General features: G+C 33.9%; 1 protein-coding gene across 1 annotated transcript in view; it reads left to right on the forward strand.

Annotated features, from left to right (window-relative positions):
- LOC128995139 (uncharacterized) overlaps positions 1 to 16029 on the forward strand; it is a 30027-nt gene extending 13998 nt beyond the window's left edge. The window contains exons 5-9 of the mRNA XM_054420050.1: positions 1075 to 1154; positions 1629 to 1873; positions 10493 to 10699; positions 11076 to 11268; positions 12436 to 16029. Of these exons, the coding sequence (XP_054276025.1) occupies positions 1075 to 1154; positions 1629 to 1873; positions 10493 to 10699; positions 11076 to 11268; positions 12436 to 12577 (867 nt within the window). The 3' untranslated portion in view covers positions 12578 to 16029. The remainder of the gene's footprint in view (positions 1 to 1074; positions 1155 to 1628; positions 1874 to 10492; positions 10700 to 11075; positions 11269 to 12435) is intronic.
- The last annotated feature ends 5705 nt before the right edge of the window (positions 16030 to 21734 follow it).

A 21734-nucleotide genomic window follows, 5' to 3' on the forward strand; every position in this document is an offset into this window, starting at 1 on the left:
TATTTTTATGTGCAATGAACTGTGTATGATTGTGATATGACAAGGACTACGTTCTCGTGACTTCAATAAGGTGAGTGATGCCCAACAAAAATATTATCATACATAGCTATAATGTTCTACCACTTCACCCAAACAATACAAACAAATTATTATTAAAGATTCACAAAATATCACAAATTATTCGTGAAATTAAAAACATAAACAGAACTGTAAACAGACGGTTCTCATTGGGTATCACTGTTTTTTGTTGCTGCTTGGTTCAAATTAGTTGTTTTCATAAATGAAAAAAATAATAGTGCTGCACCCTGTAGGTAAATCTTATAACTTGTAATGCTTTTGCATACCACAGAATCTACCTTTATAGTTGCAACAGCTGACTAAATTCTTTAATTCCATTTAAATATGAGTACTCATCAGGTTAACATGGGAAACTCCAGAGCCACTGGGGCGGAGCCTGAAAGGATTTTTGAGATAATAATATGCCTATATGTTAATCGGGAATGTAAGCTATCATCATGCCAAATTTCAGCCCAATCCGTCCAGTAATTAATGTGTGATTGAACTTCAGACAAACAAACACACAAACTTTCACATTTATAATATTAGTAAGAAGTAAGATTATCTACTTAATATTGATATTACTAAATGTTTTACAAATTAAAGATCTGATTGTTTTGAACCAAGGCCTCACTAAAAAAACAGGCCGTAATGCTCGTCAAGCATGACGTCACGATAGAAGGCGGCAATGACATAATGTTTAATATTTTGTGACAAAGGGCATTTATTTATTTTCCAAGGAAAGATTAAAACAAGCAGCTGTCACAAACGGCAAACTACGTCATTGCCGTCTTCTATCGTGACATCATGCTTCACAAGCATTACGGCCTGTTTTTTAGTGTGGCCTTGTTTGAATTTGAATGTCAGCTGAAAAAAATACATTCGAGATATTGTGAACTTTAGAAGATTACTTTTTCATCTAAAATGTAATGTAATTTACTGTAATTTTTCACATACATAAACTTGAGACTTCAAACTGATGTAGAGATTTAACATATTCCTCAATGAATGTTCCAGGTAAACTACTGCATCTGGTTTCTCTTGTTTGCCATTCTGATAACTCCACCCATGTGGCTGGGGTCTCCAAAAGACTTCTGGTGAGTTAACCTTCATTTACTACACTGGGTTCATATATTTCAGTTTTCTTCATGTTCTGTTTTCTTAATCAGATTAAGTAATTCAATCAAGATTTTTTACCTACTGAAAAATCTTACTTTGGTCCCTTTAAATTGTCTGTAAATAGTGAAGAAGGGAACAGGATTATCTTTTATCAAAATCTTCTTTGATGGCATATACTAAATCTTATTATTCTATCCTGATGTTTGTATGCATGTTTAAGTTATCATTAGATTACTGTTATTTAGTCATTGATAAGATCACATTAGATAGCGGGGATTTACATTTTCCTGGCATGCTGAGTGGAATTGAATGAAACACATACTTCTAGCTATAGCGAGCTATTCATATAGCCTGCTAAGGAAGTCCCTGGACTGACTATTTGCATAGGATACAGTAGGCAGTGAATTTTGTTTTGTCTGCACCAAACATAACTCCAAGTGTAATCACTGCAGGATCGTCGGAGTAGGTGCGTTGCTGACTACAGCAATCTCGTGTGTTCTTCTCTTCACACAGATCGTGATGGACGGACTTCGCCGCACAGAGCCAGTGCCTCATAAGCCACACTCCTTTCACGAGTTCTTCTTCTCCTTCGGCACTATATTGTTCGCCTATGGTGGGGCGTCCACTTTCCCTACCATTCAGAACGACATGGTCCGACGGGACAAGTTCTCTGTGAGCGCAGTCATCGGATTTATCGGTGAGTTGCAATTATCGGTTTTGGATATTCAAAATAGTTCTGACCAAGTCTTTTGTGCTTGGTAGTTATGATGATTACTCGATAACCAAAACTTGTCAACTAATTGAAGTGAAATTGTGGATAGACAATCTTATTGAGCGGAGCGAGCGAAGCTCTTATACGTCGACTCTTATGCATTTTGTAATACGCAAACTTCTCCTAGACGGCTGAATCAATCGTTTTCAAATTTTGCATGGTGATAAAGACCATATCGGTGAGTGCTAACATCTATATGGCGTTAAAAAAGTCTCTCAGTAATCCGCCCCACTGGGTTTCAAAATTTCAATGTAATCCTTATGGAAGCAGTATTTGACACATAAACAAAGACATATGATCAGCTGTTGACTTTTCAATGAAGTAGATAAAGAAATAGCTGATAGCATTATTCCACAGATATTAGAACAGAAACGGTATGGGTCATAAATATAATCAAATGACGACACTAGCTTGAGGTCCGTGACGTAGAAAGTGGTGAAGGAAGTAGTAAAAGCGAGCTGTCCGGAGAGTGGGAACTGTTTATGACGATTAGATTAAGGTATCTGCGATTCTAAAATGCTATGGGAAGGGACGGAAACAGGTCCGTGACGTAGGAAGTGGTGAAGGAAGTAGTAAAGGCAAGAGTAGTCCCGACTGTGGGAACTGTTTGTGACGATTAGATTAAGGTATCTGCAATCCTAAAATGCTATGGGAAGGGACGGAAACAGGTCCGCAATGTAGGAAGTGGTGAAGGAAGTAGTCAAGGCGAGCTTTTCATAGTGTGGGAACTGTTTATGACGTTTAGATTAAGGTATCTACAATCTTAAGATTCTATGGGAAGAGAGGGAAACAGGTACGCGACGTAAGAAGATGTGAAGGAAGTAGTAAGATGAGCAGTGTGGAGTGTGGGAACTGGAAACCGTTTGTAGCAGTTAGATTAATGTATCTGCAATGCTGAAATGCTATGAGAAGGGATGGAAGCATGCCCACATCATAGAAAATGGCGAAAGAAGTAGTAAAGGCTAGCAGTGCGGAGTGTGGGGAATGTTTGTGGAAATTAGATTAACGTATCTAAAATAGTAAAATGCTATGGAAAGTGATGAAAACAGGTCCACGATGTAGGAAGTGGCTTAGGAAGTAGTTAAGTATGAGCATAGTGTAAGAACCATCTGTGGCAGTTAGATTAATTTACCTTCAATCCTAAAATGCTATGAGAATGGAAGGAAACAGGCCCCACGACATAGGAAGTGGTGATGGAAGTAGTAAAGGATGGCAGTGTAGAGTGGGGGAATTGTCTTTGGCAATCACATTAATGTATCTGCAATCCTAAAATGTTATTGGAAGAGAGGAAAACAGGTCCATGACGTAGGGGGTGGTGAAGGAAGTAGTAAAGGTGAGCAGTGATGAGTGTGGGAATGGATTAATGTATCTGCAATGCTAAAATGCTACGGGAAGAGACTGTAGACTGTAGGTTAAAATGATTACGAAGCACAAATCGATACATATTTTTGATACATGCAATCGTTTACAATATAAATTACAACTGAGTTGACAACAGCTGATTTTTACTCCATAGGGGCTAAAAACGATTTTTACTCCCTAAAGAGTAAAAATGCTACTTTAGACCTGCAACGCATGAATTAAAAACGACTGTTTTTACTGCAGTATGACAAAAACAATATAATATGAACCCTTGATGACTCCGCTCAATTTTGTGGATGCCTCTGCGAACGCCACCTAGTCATAAAATGATACTGTACCATGTACACCTATCTTAGATATGAATTGTTGACTGATCAATCAGAGGTGGATGTTAAGCAAATTCCCCATGAAGGGAATTAACTACACCGTAGGTCTCATAGTAAAACCTACTGTCGGGGAAAAAAGTTTAGACACTCGAGTTTGGAGCTCTACAGAAAAGAGACCAAACTAATTTAGAAAAACATGTAGTATATATAAATTTTCGTTGTTTTATTCTATGTATTCCTGTGAAAACAAAAAATTTTTAGCTCGTTTAGGAAATTTTTTATGACAGTCAGAAGGTAAAAACTCCCTGTTTTTAGATTATCAAAAACCATCTTATGACTTTGAAAATTCGCACAATGTAAACTAAACGTCAGAACTTTATCAAACTTTAATACAATATAGACACATAGGCATATATAATGAATTAATTTGTGTAGTTTCAGAATTTTTACTCTATCCAAAATGTTTTTGTTGTAACTTTTGTAAATTAACTTTTTCTCAAAAACGGCAAACGCTAGAAAAAAAATTAAAACCTTTTTTTGGAGATGATTGGTTATGTATTTGAAATATTGATACTGCTCAACCAAATTGTTACGCATATTATTTATATAAGTTAACATTTAATTTGGATAGTGCAGAGGCCAAATACAGCACTTCCAGACCGCCACCGGCTCTGACTGGGCACATACTCCGTACAGTGTTGCCAAATTGAACACCTGGACACTGAGCAGCGATGGACTGCGAACTGTTGAGTCAAAACTGAACAGCAGTTATTATTAATTATTAACCATTTCCCATCACCTTTTCTAATGAGGGCTTTGGACCTCCAACGTCACTCCCACACTTCTAAAAAAAACATATAGCACTGACAATCATTGCATATTCCGAATCTGAAAATTTAGATTTAGCACCTATATTTGGGGTGGTAATACTTTCGACCCTTTGGAAGAATGCAAAACATGATATTTCCTGTGAGTCAGTGTCAGTGACACACACTGCGTGAATCACCTTACGCTCGGTCAAGGTTCATCGTGGCAACACTGCACTGGATTCCTGCGCGGGCGATGGCGTTTGCACCCCTTGAAGGCGCGAGATCATCCAGTTTTTTTTTTTTAATTTTTTATAAATAACATGCGTAACAATTTGGTTGAGCAGTATCAATATTTCAAATACAAAAACAATCACCTTCGAAACAAGCTTTTAATTTTTTTTCTAGCGTTTGTCGTTTTTGAGAAAAAGTTTATTTACAAAAGTTACAACAACAAAATTTTGGGTAGAGTAAAAATTCTGAAACTAAGTTCTGCCCTTTAGTTTACATTGTGCAAATTTTCAAAGTCATAAGATGGTTTTTGGTACTCTAAAAACAGGCAGTTTTTATCTTCCGACTGTCATAAAAACAACAAAAACTAAACAAGCTAAACAAGCTAAACACAACAAGCTAAAGTTTTTCCTAAACAAGCTAAAAAATTTTTGTTTTAACAGGAATACGTAGAATAAAACAACGAAAATTTATATATACTACGTGTTTTTCTAAGTTAGTTGGTTGCTTTTCTGTAGAGCTCCAAACTCGAGTGTCTAAACTTTTTTCCCCGACAGTAGACCCGTGACAGATTTTGTTTTATTTTAATGTCTCCAGAATCCAAAAACGCCATTTGTTCAAATTCATATCTATGCATGCCTACTTAATACAATAGGGTTTTCTCTGTAACATCTCTTTGATAATTTTTTACCGTTGAGGTGTAATTTTAAAGCTAATGATCTAGTGGAGGGACAGATGGTATCTAAAAAGGTAATTCTTTATGGGCTTTGCTTTTCTAGTGCTTGATTTGTTTCTAGATTAGGTTTGTTATATTTCTTCGGCCTAGTTCATTTTTAATAGTTTTAATACTTGTCCTGCACATTCAATATTCTTTATTGAAGGACAACCCATTTCACTAGATTAGCCTACAGTAATGTTTTGTGTGTGTTCTAAGACTATCAGAAAGCATCTTATAATCAAGAGATCCAAAAAAAAAAACTTGAACAAAACATGGCAAAAAAACAATGACAATAAAATGAACAGTATGTGTAACAACACAAGTACATAGTGAGATTTACACATTTCATTACTACTAGATTACACAAAACTGTGTCGCCATTATATCTCAAGAGCATGGAAGTAAAATCAACTAGAACAACTACATTGACTTATTTAAATTTTAAAATGAAACCCTTTAGAAATATTTTTATCAAATATAAGCACATTTTAACAACAAATAATCTAACTGGTACATGATTGTTGATTCTTCTTACGGATAAGTTAACACAATGTTACAAGTTCTGGTATGATCTAATATAAGTTGTTACTTACGGTTAGTTGAGGCATAGACAAAACGAATGAAATATAGACTGTCAGCCGTGCTGCGGTTGCCATGGTTACCATAGGTTCCGGCGCACACCGCTGTAGTTTACGTAGCGCGTACGCTGTAACTACCGTGGTGCTCCAAGCGGTGTGCGCCAGAACCTATGGTAACCGCAGCACAGCTGACGGTCTATATTTAATTCTTTTTGTCTATGGTTGAGGCTACAAAGAAAACACTGACTGACTACCTACTCAATTAGGAGATTCGTGTGTAAAAGGAATTTACCTGAATTATTTTAGAATCCTAGAAGGTGAACTGGGTGAGAGTTCTCTGGCAGTTAGGTCTGAGGTTGCAAGTGAAACAGAACATTTCCAAGATTATGCTTCTAGCTTGTCTGGAAAAGAATGGTGGTTTCAATTATGACATTACTTATAAATTTTTACAATATAGGCTATCAACCAAAAGCAAATAAGCCTAGAGATATTTTCCCCAAGAATTTTGTTGTTGTAAATTTGTTTTCTTAAAAGTATACTGTAGACTAATAGTTCTAGGCTGTAAGATATTTTTATACACTTTCACTGATCAATTATGTGTTCACTTTTTATTTGCACTTTTCATATATCAACTCTAAATTATGCTATAAAAAGATTTGTAGAAATTTGTTTTTTCATTGCTTAAACGACAATTAAACAATTAAATATAAAAAGCTACCTGATATAGGGTTGTCTCTAGAGTTTTCTTCCAGCCTATTTGGATCCACAGCCATGTAGAAATATGTTATTTAAAGCGGAGTGTGAACTGTATGAGTCGCCTCGTTTGACACCTAGAAAATTTCAGGTCCACCCCCAAGGAGTGAACAAACTACTATTCTGAGGTGTAATGGGTCTTGAAGTATGTTTACCAGGCTTGTAAGCAGGTAACTCCTTCACCCAACTATGTGTAGTTTGTCACGGTGACAGATGTCACAGGGAGGAGATACAGGGAGGTTGCAAGGTGGTCTGAACACTACGGGTCAAGACAAGCGAGTCGCAAAACAAAAATATTAAGTTATTCGGAAAAGATTCTTGGTTGAATAAACATTTTCAGAGAAATATTTTAGATGGTATTAAAAATAATGTTTTTTACTTTAAGGAACCACAAGACATAAGGTAGACAAACCACGAGTCCCTAATGAGTCCTATACAAGACTCTAAGAGGAGACTGTGAAATGCCTTTTGGACCACCCTGGTGTAATTTGTGTGTGTTGAGAGTCTTTCGTAGATATTTGAACAGATTTAAAATTGTAGCTAATATGGCTGCAGAATCATCAAGTTAAATGGGGGTATGAAGATCAGATTTATTAATATTGTGACAACAGCTGAATTTTCTGTAATTTTTTGGGCATCGTGTTTATCTTCTTTTGTGTGAAATCTGTAACACAACAAACATACAGGAACGTAAAATATTGTTTTCGATACACTGATATTGATTTCATGAAAGCGTTTTTTTTTTTACCAAGAGATTTATGTCTTTGAAGTTCTTATAAAAACAATTATGAGTAAAAACCATCTCAACTAGAATAATACGGGCAGGTCTGTTTTTGATCATCCATTCTGGGTAATTAGGTCGGTTAGTCAACTTTTACATTTTGTGGGAAGTATTGTGTTGTTTATTTCCCTGAAACTTGAATAATGTGGTAACATCAGTTAAGTAATTACTGACAGAAAATACACTTAAATTGAAAAATTAATTTTTAACCAAATGTAAAAACTAAATAATAAAGAGCTAATTTTTTTTAAAATTCAGATAAAATTATTTATCTTTTATTAAAAACGGTTCATAAGTTTATCAATGTACCTATTTGTTTTTACTTTGCTGTCAAATGTGAATGGAACCTTGGGCCTCTGTTTAAAAAAAAGTAAAGTAATATCAATTTATCGATTATTTTTTAAGATGGGGACGCGTATTTTAACCCAAATATGAGTGCAATAAAGTTGTACGTACTTATGGTTGAGTTTGACTGCCCTTTCACATTTGCTGGTTGATTGTGCTCAAAACATGTTTAAATTTTTAAATTTACTAAATAGTATTTTTTTGTCTTTTCTAAATTACTGCAGAAAACATAAATTGACTTACCTTATGCAGGCTAGTAGTTTTCCCTTCCACTTTTGGAGATGTAAGCTATCAAAATCTACTGCTTGTGGTAATTTTAAAACTTGAAACATTGTGTTAACTTAATTGTTTTTAAGTTATTTGTGAACAAAAAATAGCATACCTAGTCTTACACGGAAATATTTGCTCATCTTTGCAAGATGAACATAAATTGTGGTAACTAAAAAATTTTGGTTATTAAATGGGTGTTTTATGTAAAGAACTAAACAAACAAGCAAATAAGGCAGCTGAGAATGATTCCTTAGTCAAAAAATATTAATCTGTCATAGCTGAATGGACAAGATAGATAAATTCATTTACCTAACCCGCCATGTTAAACTTCCCTATCCCAAGCGTGATGTATACAGCTTTCCTTACTTATCGAGTGATGTAAAGTTGAAAAAAACTCACTCGGTGATGTAATGAAACCCATTTAAATAACATTGAGTGCTTAACTTCAAAAATATACCTCTATGGAGGCATCGACGTTCAACGCTAGAAATCAGCTGTGCGCTTGAATGTTATTGTTATGCTTTAAAGTATTTTCCTAACCTAGCTTTTGTTTGTAAAAGATTGTTTCTGTTAGACGATGAGTGAAATGGATAATGAAAACTATTGTACGTAAACCCATGTAGGCCTATATTGTCGGGTTGGGTAAAATCTTGTACGTTACACGTTACGCAAGAGCGTGTTTACATCACTTAGGTAAATTTGTGATGTATAAACTAAGGTAAATAGGTGTAAGGTGTAAGGTAAATAGCTATAAATTAGCTACAATATTTGTATGGAAGGGTTTTGATCATTTCAATAATACCGGTACAGTTTTACAGGATTGTTACAAGATACTTTAGTACTTTGGAAATCCAAATCCAATTTAGGCATTTTGTTCAAACTTCCAAATGTGTGGGGAATGTTATAAGCATTTAAAGTCTTCAGTTTTTACCTTAGATTTCAAACCAAGTGATCTTATTTATAAAAATATTTTTCAAGAACCTCTCACAATTTGGTACCTAGTCCAAGAAAATCAAAGTTTTAACAATCACATTTTATGAAATTGCTAGACTATAAAATTGAAAAACCTTTTAACACATTGCGTGCGGGTCAGTCGCCGGCGACTGATTCCTTATCATTGAGATAAGTGGAATTTTCAAGAGTAAACATGACGGCCGCATTGAAAGAGTTAAAAATACTAACTATACAATGTTATAAGTCCTAAGCCAAGAATACTATTCAAATATTTTACAAATTAATAATATTGTATACATTATATTCTATTACAGTACTCACAATACAAAATTCTTGTCTTCATCTTTCAATATTAATTTTAAAAATTATTAACTAGTTGCTAGGTAACATTATAACTGTGTTCCTTAATAAAGACAACAATAAATTTTATTTCCTAGCACTCACTTTTGGCTTTTAGCATTCTTTTTGTTACTAAAGTAATTTTGAGAACTAACACTCCTTTGGCTTTTTTTGTTATGAAAAAGTGTACTGTTACAGTTTGCTTGTTATGGGTATACGAAAGAGCCTATGTGCCAACTGCATATTGTAACAGGGTCCACAACTCATCTTTAAAACATATTGTAATGCAAAACAGTTTTACTTACAATCCAAATACTTTTTTTAATACTTTTTTAATACTTTTTGATGAAATGGCGACCATACAAAGTAGGTATTTTAAGCCAAGTATGAATCTAGATGATTGTAGGATGAGTTGCGCGATCTTGTAGTCTTGTTAGTGTCTAAGGCCGACATATTCCTTAGACACAGCTGTTAATTAATAGCCCATACAGCTAATGGCAACTAAGGGACCTACAGTTTATACTGGAATCCGAACCACATTTTTGCCTTGGTATATACGAATTGGTCTTATTATCAGGATAGTACTGCAGATAGTCATAGTACTCACTCGTGCGGACATTAATCCTTACCAGAAAGTATCGCATCCACAGTACATACCTATGAATATCCACAATTCGTGGACCTAGGTATTTATTTGTTAAACCTAATATTTAAATATGGAATAAATCTGACATAATTTAGTTTAAGATTTTGGTAAAAATGCAATCAGACAATTTTAAAATTTGTAACTATTTACCTACAATTTGGAAATTGGCTTTTTCTACCAGAAATAAAAGGGAAAATTGATTAAGGGGAAATATACAGATTTTCTCTGCAAAATAGAGATATTTTGATTTGATTTTATATTATTAGATTGATTCATATTTTGGGTAACTCAATGTCATTTTAAGGCTAGCCTTACCAGATGGAGTCTGCTTCATAAAGCTTTTTGTGACAATAATCAAGAAGTATTTGTTTATTGTAAAACGATTTTAGTTTTTTTTTTTTTTTATTATTATTATTATGAATGTTTACGTTTTAGTGGTGCTGTGCCTGTATATGCCTGTGGTGGTGGGGGGATACTTTGTCTATGGAGACAACATTGATGACAACATCGTACAGTCAGTTAGTCGGGGGATGTTTGTCTCGTTCGCCAACATCCTGATGGCCGTCCACCTCATCCTGGCGTTCTTCATTGTTGTCAACCCCGTTTGTCAACTCGTTGAGAACGTGTTTGAAGTGCCTCATGGTAATTATTTCAAGGTTTTAATTTATAATGCTGAGAAAGAAAAATAATGCACTAGAAATAATAAATGATTTATGTTGATTTGTTTGATTAATTATGTTAAGTATAAATAAATTGGTTGCTATTTGTAGATATTTTAAGGTGAATGTTTTTATGGTAAAGGAAAGAAACAGGATTAAATTACCTTTAATTTTTTCACAATCCAACTTTAAATGTGCATTACTAAAACTGGTCTATGAAATGAACTTAAGACGATGAACACTTTTCACACTTTTTGTTCTATTAGTTATCAGTTCTTTTTTCATGAAAATGCTTTACTAACTATACTGTTAAGTTAGTGAATCAACAGTACACAATAACACATAAGTAATGTACACAGAGTTCTGCTACAAGCGGTGTGTGACTCGCTCCCTGATGGTGCTGCTCATGGTGGTGGTGGGAGAAACTATCCCCAAGTTTGGCAAGATCCTCTCACTAGTCGGAGGGTCGACCATCACACTCACTACGTTCGTGCTGCCACCGTTGTTCTACATGCGGCTTTGCGACCAGAAGAACGTTGAGTGGCCTGAAAAGTAATGATTTTATTGTTTTGTTAGTTTTTTCATCAGTAGAAGTTCCTTTATCACTTCATTTACATGTTTTTGGTTCTATTTTTTTATTTGGGTTTTTTATACTGTGATTCTGTTCACAATTTTGTTTGCTTTCATATAGCCAAAATTTATATTTCAAAGTGACAACAGACCAGGTAACTTATTCCAGTAAAATTGGGAATAATTCTTGAATTGTTTGTACTGTACTTGGGATAAACTTTGAATTATGTGTGAATTTTTGTGATTTTAGTTATTTTTTGTTGTAATATTTGAGATGAATTTATGATTGAACACCTACAAAAATTGTATTTACTTGCATTAACACACTAAACGTTCATGAAACTCCCTTACTTACTTACTTACTGCTGTGGCCACTGGTGCCCCAAATGGTACTTGGCCTCAATGTCATGAAAAATGGTACCAAATGTCATGAAACTCCCTTAGGATATGAAAATCCTGACTGTTAAAACATCACAGTCAACTTGTCATCCGTGATCATAGCAAACTCGAGAACATTTCTGTGGTGAAAGGAAAATTGTAAACATCTTCCTAAATCACTGCAAAATCTTAAACACCTCCCTCAGTCTCAGCGAGATTGAGACCATCTTCAGAGGTCATGGTGAGATTGTAGGTATTATCTGAGGTAACGGCAAATTCGAAAGCCATTGCAAAAATCATGACCGTCTTTTGTGGTACGGTAATTCCGAAATCGTTAAAAATCTTCCCAGGTTACTTCTAAATCTTGAACATCTTCCGTTGATACGGTTATATCATCGTCTCCCTTGATCATGTCAAAACTGTGAACGTAACTTTTGTGCATGTTTTGAAACCAAAGGCATTTATTTGCGTTTTTCATAAGGGAACGGTCAAAACCCTGGGCTTGCAGCAATCTAATGTTTACCTTTTGTTACCTGGCATCTAGGTCCAGTATACCGATCTTGCTTTAAATCGAACCAACATAGACTGACAACAAAAATTAGGAGGAAATACAATTTAGAGTGTATAACTATGTGAGTGGTTCATTCTACTATGTCTGTTTGAATGAAAATTTGCTACAGTTACTTAATATTTGTCTACTCATACTCTTGATTAGATGTCTACTTCCAATTGTCAAAGCCTTATATTTAACTGTGGTTTCTCTACTTGCAGGACTATCCCTATGCACATGAGAGTGTACATGTGGGAGCTGATTATCATAGGGGTGGTGGGGGGAGCGTTTGCTACGTACAGCGCCATTCAGTCGATCTTCTCTGCGGACTCAATCACCAAGCCATGCTATTGGCCGTACTAGCGATCCCTCTTGCAACACATTCTCAATTCAACAAGAATCGAGTGAGATTTCTAGACTATGTTAAGTATAACAATGAGTGGAGTGAGTTAAAAACTAAATTATTTTTAGATCAAACATCAGTAAAAGTCAATCTTGATCTGTTGGTCTAATCAGTATCAATACTTATTTTACTCAAAAACTCGTAATTTGATGGAATTATGTTTATACTGATTTTACGCTTGAAAAATGTAGAAAGAGAGTTTTTATCTTGGTTCCGCGTCAAGCTTATCGTAATTGGTAATGTTGAGGCGTACTAATTGAATTACCTGATTAGTTCTATGCAAAAAACACTATGCAGTAGTTCGCTCTCGATAATCGTACAATACTTTTATGTTCTGTTGTGCCAATAAATATGAATGTCAGGGTTTGAAAACAGAAAACAATTTCACAACGCAATGAAAAGCAAAAAATATTCTTCAAATATAGTAACTAAATTTTAAAAAGTGTATTTGAAATTCTTATTTACTTTTGTTACAAAAATTTATCTACATAACATAACAAGGTTTTACGTAATTTCATACCCAAACGGTATGCTAACTTTGTTTTACTAATATAAATTGTCAGCAGTAATTTACTAAATAATACCAATGATCTGTATACTGGACAACCCCCAAACTTGACTACCTCTGAGTCCATAAATTGGCGAGTTAATGAGGTTTTACATGCAATTACACTGATCAATTTTAATCAAATAAGAAGTAAGAATGTCTAATATGTATACTGGTTATTTACTCACTCCAATATTTGTTATGTAATGGTTGCATTTTCAATTTTTGAATTGAAACATGTTATTGTCGATAATTAATTTAAGTCAGTATTTAATGCATTGTCATTTTAAATGCATGTGGTCTTGGTTTCATGACAAATAATCATACGCTCGTGAAAATTGTAAATATAAGAAGTATTTTTTATTGTAATATTTATTTTGTTTTTCTATTTGAATTATACTATTTTAGAACAATAAGTAGGTATGGTTTTAGTATAACTGTGATTTAAAGCTTTAGAAATATCTAAAAGATGTTTGGCTTCAAAAGTTTCAAAAAAATACTTAAATAAATTAGTATTGTCAGATTTTACTTGGAACAATACATTAACTTTACATTATACTTTGTATTTTCCATTTTTAATCTATGTTAAGAAATACATAGTGTTTCAAAATGAATATAGTATAATAGAGTGAAAATTTTTTACTGAGTGCTGTTGCTGTTTTTTTAGCCAGGATCATTTATTTAAAGACCAATGATCAGGGATAGCTGGTCAAATTTGAACTATCTTTTCTCTGAATTGAATACACAACCTTTTGATTGGCACTGTAATAACTTATTAATACATTATAATATAACTGCTCTATGTAAAGTTTCACAACAATATTCATTTTGAAACATTGACGTAAAAAAACCATAATGTGTGTTAAAAAATTATTGTTTTTATGTTGTAATCAATGTAATGAGTAACCTATATAATGTGATATCTGTGATAATGCACTATCTAGCAAAACTATTCTCTGTACATTCTTGATTGTAGCAAGGAAACAAATCATTTACAGCAGGCTACCAATGGAGAAATGTATTTTTATATTTTATAATTTTGTGTTATTGTTTGCAACACTGAGTACAATTAGCCACTAGAAGCTTTGTAAGTTTTGCATTAATTTATGTTAGATAATTTCATGTAGTATATTTTTTCCCACAAATCTGTTTTTACTTCTATTATCATATCGTATTATCTCCCTCAATAATAAATTGAACGATTTTGAAAAAAATTACTGCTTGATTGCTATTTAGTTCTGTATCAACTCACTAGGAAATTGTATTTTTGTCTTTGTTACTTTTATTATCAGGGCCGTATCTCCCTTGGCGGTTGCCAAAGGCCTCGGCCTGGGAAGGGATATCATTTAGGGCTTTTTTTCTTTAAAAGTGAATCACACTGATAACCTATCAGGGGTTTGATCTTTGATCTGAGCTTTTAATTCCGTGATCAATGAAAGCATCTACTAAGGTTTCTGACGGAAAATTTGACCACGATCGCGAGAGACAATGATAAAACCTCCTTGACCGCAAAAGATATTCATGATTTTTGCTGCCACAGGAGACGTCCATGATTTTGCTGTAATCTTGGGATACAAAGATAATGTCACTGCAAACTTGAAAAAAATCATGATCTAAGATTTCATTATCAATTTCATTTGTTTTTAATTTTTTGCCGTGGTTGTAGAAGTCGTTTGGACTGATTATATAAATAATGAATAGTTTCCAAAGCACCCAACCCGACCTTTTTTGGCCTTAGATCTGAACATTTTGAAAGGTTTGTCCTACAGACCCCTATTATTATTATTATAAAATTAAATGCAACTATTTAATTAGCTAGTCTCCTAGGCCTATCGCTAATCAGATTGTCAAAACCATGGGTCGAGTTTAAGTAATACTATTTTTTATTCTTATCCCTCTCTAAGAATCAGAATAGAGGTGCCTCTCAGCTGGTGTGAGCTGCTGGGGGCCTCATAGATTCTACATACGGCCCTGTCTATTCTGCTGTGTACAGTTTATGTCTCATTGTTATTTTTTCCTATTTCTCTTGGTATTTGATCTAATTTACTTCCATATTAGTTTATCGGCTACTGATGAAAACTAAATCCAAATGTTTGCTGTTTCCATTAATGTAAACTATAAAAAAAAGTACGGTATACATTTTTTTAGTCAAAGAATTTGCTAGTTATAAAAGGTTTTGTTATTAAACGTAAGATATTTTTTAATTCCTTCATAAAGTATAAAATATAAAATAAAGAGTAAAAAAAAGTCTACATTGACCGTTTTACAAATATAATGATTTTAAAAGATTTTTCCATATTATAGAGCTTTGTATGACTTTTTAAAAACTACTTAGAAGTAGAATGTTTGTATTGTGGTTCTGGAAACTCAAAGTTTCTTGTTGTTACAACGTAATGAAACTGGATGCCTTACAATGTGATGAGTCATTGGGTGGCCTTGATCCAAGGTATATTTAGGGTTTAGGGTTGCTTAAATTTAATGAATGAATAAAGTAAAAGTAAATGTTGGTAGTAAATATTTTATGCTTTGTTAAAAGTAGATTGTCCCCAAAGTATATATGTTACTTTAAAAAAAATGTTGCCAGTACATCCCAAAACAGTTACTTGTTTTATAAGTTGTACATTTGAAAATCTAAATTAAAATGTGAGTATGTGCAATTAGTTTACACTTTTTGACCGTTATTACTTGTTTATATTGTTTTAGTAAAAATGGCATTCCTTAAAGGCAATTTTTATGTAGATTTTTTAGTTTATGTCGGTTTTTAAGTTTGAGCACTTCAGTTTTAACTAATTTTAATATTTTTGATGTATACTCTTAAAACTGCTCAGTGGTGTATCACTGTTTAAACAAATAAATTAAATGTTATGACGAATCATACAAAACATTCATTTACACCTATTTTACCAATTTGTTAGTTAGATCACCAATGCTTTGAAGGATATAAAATACCCAAATATTTATTCACGACTTTTTAATTTGCCCATGCTTCACATCTGGGTGAAAACACAAAGATAAGAATGTACCTAAAGGCGGCTCCAGACATGCGCCATTCGCCAAGCATCAAATATTTGACATTCGGCGATCTAGATGTCTTGCTATTTGCCGATTAACGAGCAGACGTCTGTCTACTCACACATGTATTGTTTTCCGAGCAACTGTTTGTTTTGGGGATAACAAATATTTGTTCACTTTGATGTGTGCAAAATTCCGACAATGAACGGAAAACACAAGCACGAATGTTTGCTGCTTGCCAAATAGACAAACACCTATCCACCTATCCGATTTGGCGGTGCTTGGCCAATGGCGCATGTCTGGAGCCGCCTTAAGCTATTTGGAAAGTGACCTCTATTTGGTCATTGTACGAAAAATTACGGGGGTCGTACAGAAATGAGTGGCAGATCAGTCAGTGTACATCTCCAGTTGTGATAAGCTCCAAGGTTGAAGGATCCTTTTCAGAATGTACAGTGTTACAAACAAAATATGAGACAAAATTGAAAATCCCATTGGGAGAACACATCCTGGGGATGACTCATAAGGAAATCACTTCTGAATTTTACTGTAATGGATGTCCCACGGTGAAGAAAATGGTTATTTTTTGTGTTACTAGTGTGCAAGTGGCACTTTGCTGCACACAAGAGGAATGTTTACGCACGAGCCAAAGGCGAGTGTGGAAAGTTTCTCGAGTCCAGCAAAGGCAATTTGCACTCGTGTTACACATTATATTTCTTCTACAGTAATTATAAAGCATAGAATTAATTAGTCTTACAAACACTATACTACCTACACGTTTTAGATTAGTTTAAATTCAAGCGTTGAACAAATGAGTTTAAAAGTTTTGCCAACCTATTTCCAAGCGTACACGGATTACGTCCGTGATAAAAGCACGCTCTTTTGTGCTGTTTGGTTGGAATACTGGTGTGCGGCAAAAGTAAGTAAAAGCAGCAATCTGCAACTTTCTGTACTATAATCAGTGCAAGGAAGCCCGCTTTGTCAGATGACTGTAGGAAAAGAAATTTCTATATGCTGCTTCACCTCATTTACATGATTGAAAATACGTACAATGTTTTGAAAATTAACTTCCATTAAAAGATTGATAGATAGATACTCTGTTCATAGGTAACCATATGCTATCACCGCTATATCGGTCAACTGATCTTCATTGATGGAACAGTTTACCTAAATAAGTAAATCAAAATGTATTTAAAATTAAGTGTTTCTCAGATTTCATCTATCCAGCTCGTGTAAAACTACAAAACAAATTTCACTTCATTATGGCTTTTAAGTTTACATTTGAATAAATTTAAGTATGCTCATTGAAGCTGTTTGCCCTTGGTATTATACAGTAAAACGCAAGACTGTAATGTGCTATGTCCTGTTTCCCAACTTCCTGATGAACTCTCAAATCGTCTTGTTAAGTAGTTCCAAAGAGAAATTCTACAAAAGTGAGATTTTGTGGCAGAGGAACTGTCGCTTTCGAGAAAAGTGACGACTATAAAAAGTAGGCTACATTACGGGTACTTGAAAAGGTAAAATTGTCTGAATAAATTGTTATTTTTAACGGTGATTCCCCCATAACATACGGTAAAATCGGAATTTTACAAAAATAGCCTGAATGATTTTGATTAAAATTTAAAATGTAGTATGGTATAGCCCTTTCAACTCTTCACAGATCGGTACACCTCCCATTGCTGTCAGAATTACGGTTTAAAAGTGATTGTAATATTTGATTTTCCTATAAAAAAACATAAATAATATACAGAGGCTACTCTACAATGGACTCTCTATTTTTTATTGAAAATAGAGAGTCCATTGTAGAGTAGCCTGTATATTTTGATTAATTGTATTATGATATAGTCCACTGTCCTCATAATTCCAAACAAAATGGTACAATTGGTGTAAAATTTACGGTTCAAAAGTTATTGCAACTTATGTGATACCTGAACTTTATTATTTATGAATGATCTTCCATTTACCTCTTCAAAATTCTTCTATGAATAGTTAAATAAATGCCTAATGTATCTTTAACCATTTTGTTTTTAATCATCGTGTTTATTATTCTGCCAATAATTACAAAAATTAAAGTTGTGTTTAAGTCAATCGTTTAAACTATTTAAATTGTAATATTACTCCATTTAAACATAAGTGAAGGGTATTTTATATAATAAACTAGCTGTAACCCGCGGGCTTTGCCCCGTTTAACTTCTTAATTTTCAAGATTATCTCGTTCGCATGGCTCAATCACGTCCTGGTTGAAGTTTGTTCGCTACGCTCACTCACCTTTAGGTTGGAGCTCGTTCGCTACGCTCACTCACCTTTAGGTTGGAGCTCGTTCGCTGCGCTCACTTGCCTTCAGGTTAGCTCGTTCGCTACGCTAACTCGCCTCCAGGTTGAAGTTCGTTCGCTACGCTCACTCACCTTTTGGTTGCAAATTAGCTGTTGTCATAAATGTAAAAGAAATAATAGTGCTGCACCCTGTTGGTAATCCTTGTAACTTTAATGCTATTGAACATCATAGAACAGAACCAACTTGTTTAATTAAAACAGCTGTTAAGATTCAATAATTCCATTTCTCATAAGGTTAACATGGGAAACTCCAGAGCCACTGGGGCGGAGCCCGAAAGGATTTTTGAAATAAGAATATGCCTATATGTTAATCGGGAATGTGAGCTATCATCATGCCAAATTTCAGCCCAATCCGACCAGTATTTTTCGAGTTTACTTTTCCCATACACACATACACACATACAGCAACCACCTCTTTTTTATAATAGTATAGATTTCCTTTTTTTGTCTGTCATTTTGTGTCATTGCAACGAGTTTGAGAGAAAATGTAGATGGCACTGTTTGTTTGTTTAACCTTACCTTACCGTACCTATCAGAATACATTTTGCATACCAATTCCTAAGTTTACTTAAAAAACAATTTAAAATTCTTATTGCCAATCAATCACATCTATTGAACTCTGATCATTTGTTTCCAATACAATCAATACCGATTGAACCATCGCCATGATAGGACGCAACTTGTCGTGATTGGTAGCAGGTGTGGTGTAATGGAAAGTGGTTGTCCTCACTATCAGCTGATTTAATTAGCAGTGAAATAACAGAAGGGCAACAATGTAACAGCTGATCGATTGTTGGGCATTGACCTCTGTATGGCAACCACCACAACAAACTTTAACCTCAGATTTCAGTGCACTACAGACCACGGTACAGTCAACACCGCAACGTACAGGTTGTTATCAGATGTTAAAAGGCTGAAATGTTTAATTTATTTTTTAGTAGCGTTGTTAGCCTACACATATGCTTTTTGTAACAAACTAAATGTTTAATTAATCAATTTACGAAGATTATAAGTTAGCAAACTTTTGTAATTTATTTAGTAGCTTGGTGAAGCCTTATTTGCAGTTGTTTTTAACAAAATTAACTATTTGTTGATTGACGTTTTTTATCTATTTTTTATTCATAAATTTATTGATGTAAGACTGTCACTTTCTTATTCTTACATTTTACAATTTATATATAAGTTAGTACAATTATATTTCTGTTTAGCGTTTAGGCAACCTTTTAGATTTGTATTTTACGTTTTACTAAAACTTATTATTTTTTGAAAGAAATCCCACGTAATATTATTTCTGTCTGAGTAACTTGCTTTCCTTGTTTACACAGAAATAAGCTAAAAGTTAAATTTGGTTCTTATTTATTTCCAAACAAAGTTTACAAGTCGTGGCTAGTAAATCCCATGCGCCGACGAAAAACAAAAATTCTGATTGAAAAACACCTGAACAAGTTTTTATTCGTATATGAGTTTGCATACAAATTTCATAGAAGTTACACCAAAGTGAAAATGGTCAAAAGAATTATGTGTAATTTTGTAGATTTTAAATTGATTTCAATCCCAATCTGTAGGTCTATAAATTGACGGAATAAATTCGCTTCATTCCTGGATGATAAACTGATTTCATATTGTAGTTGTTATATTGTTAAATGCCCCCGCCGCAGCTAACCTGTCGACTAAGCGAATTTCCATTTGTCTGAATTGATTTTCAATTAAATTTAAATAACATTTAGGTTTAACGAGTAACTAGGTTTGCTGCTACAAGGAAAATTGTGTTTTTTTTGTAAAATATTAATAGCTTAGTATAAGATAAATACATTTTCCAAGTTTGATCAAAATATTTCATTAAACAAGCAAACTACAAAATTTTACAATATTCTCCATAAGAATAACATGGGAATTTTAAATTTACAATTTTTCGAAATTTCTCCATTGCCAATAACCGTACAAAAACACTGTGATATACTAAATTATTCTTCTTTAATCTCTTTGAAAAGGTCTGGAGAGAAATTGGGAAATTTTGTGTTTTGTGGGTCAAAAATCAGAAAAAAACCATTTTCGCCCCATAAAACCCACCGTAAAACCCCGTTCCCATGGTCCGATCATGCTGATTCACGAACTCATTAAAGTGTATCCCGCTTTACACCTTTAACCAAATTAAATCAAAACTTGACAAAAAATTACTCAAGATATTTGTTATAGTTATAGTTTACGGAGACATATATAACTCTATATAAAATTTTTTTTATTTTTTAATATATTTGTATATATACATAGGCTATATACAAATTTGAACGAAATGTGTTTTTTGCCTCTGGGGACATCAAAGTGAAAAAGTAAATCGGTCCCGGGCCTAGGTCTTACCGTGCCACCTACGGTAATAATCCAATAGTCAATGGTAATTAATAGCTACTTCCCTATAGGGAAATTCACTAAAACCATGGCTACTACTCTTGTTTGATGTTTTAGTACTGAAAAGAATGAATCATTAATCCCGATTTTTGGGGGAATCCAAGCCCTCCGGGTTAATATAAGTGACAAATAAATTTGAAAAACTATTTACCGAAAGGTAGATCTAAAGATAAATTCTGTAGGACCCCCAGTATTTTTATTAAAAATGCCCTATACATAAAAAAAAACTTTTGGGAGTGTTTTAAATTGAGCTGTACATTGTGCAACACAACGAAAAAAGTTGGTGAAGGTTGCCGCGATTCTTTTCTGAGAAAGTTAATATTTTTCACGAATTAGGTTTTTGAATGGTTTGAGACTGGACGCGGTTATCCTAAACAATTGGCCTTTTAACACATGATTCTGGCTAAGAACAGCTGATCATAGTCAGTAATAAAGCTACACAGATCTCACTCTATTAACACTACACAATCACGAAGTATTGCCATTTTTTTAATTACCTAAATAATGACGGTGAATTTTTGTTGTTTAGGTTGTGTGTTTAGGACATTTTAAGTTTTATCTGCATCTGCACTGGCACAATACGTCACATGATTACAGATGGGACTAAATACATCCCGTTATGGGAACCTAGCTCGTGAACCGAGGGAATATATAGATCAAACTGTTTCCCCTCTCATAACACACGCGACTTCACTAGTCTAGAATGATTTACATGGGTTGGTGTCAAACGATCCTGTCAGTGTTGAAAAGTTAAAAATAGGGTGTAAATAATATAACACGTAAACTTCGTCCCGAGCTGTTTTAATTTAATTTATTATTTC

Source organism: Macrosteles quadrilineatus, unplaced genomic scaffold (assembly GCF_028750875.1).
Source record: "Macrosteles quadrilineatus isolate MER2022 unplaced genomic scaffold, UCM_ALF_1.0 Scaffold_5__1_contigs__length_97177068, whole genome shotgun sequence".
Taxonomy (NCBI): Eukaryota; Metazoa; Arthropoda; class Insecta; order Hemiptera; family Cicadellidae; genus Macrosteles; species Macrosteles quadrilineatus.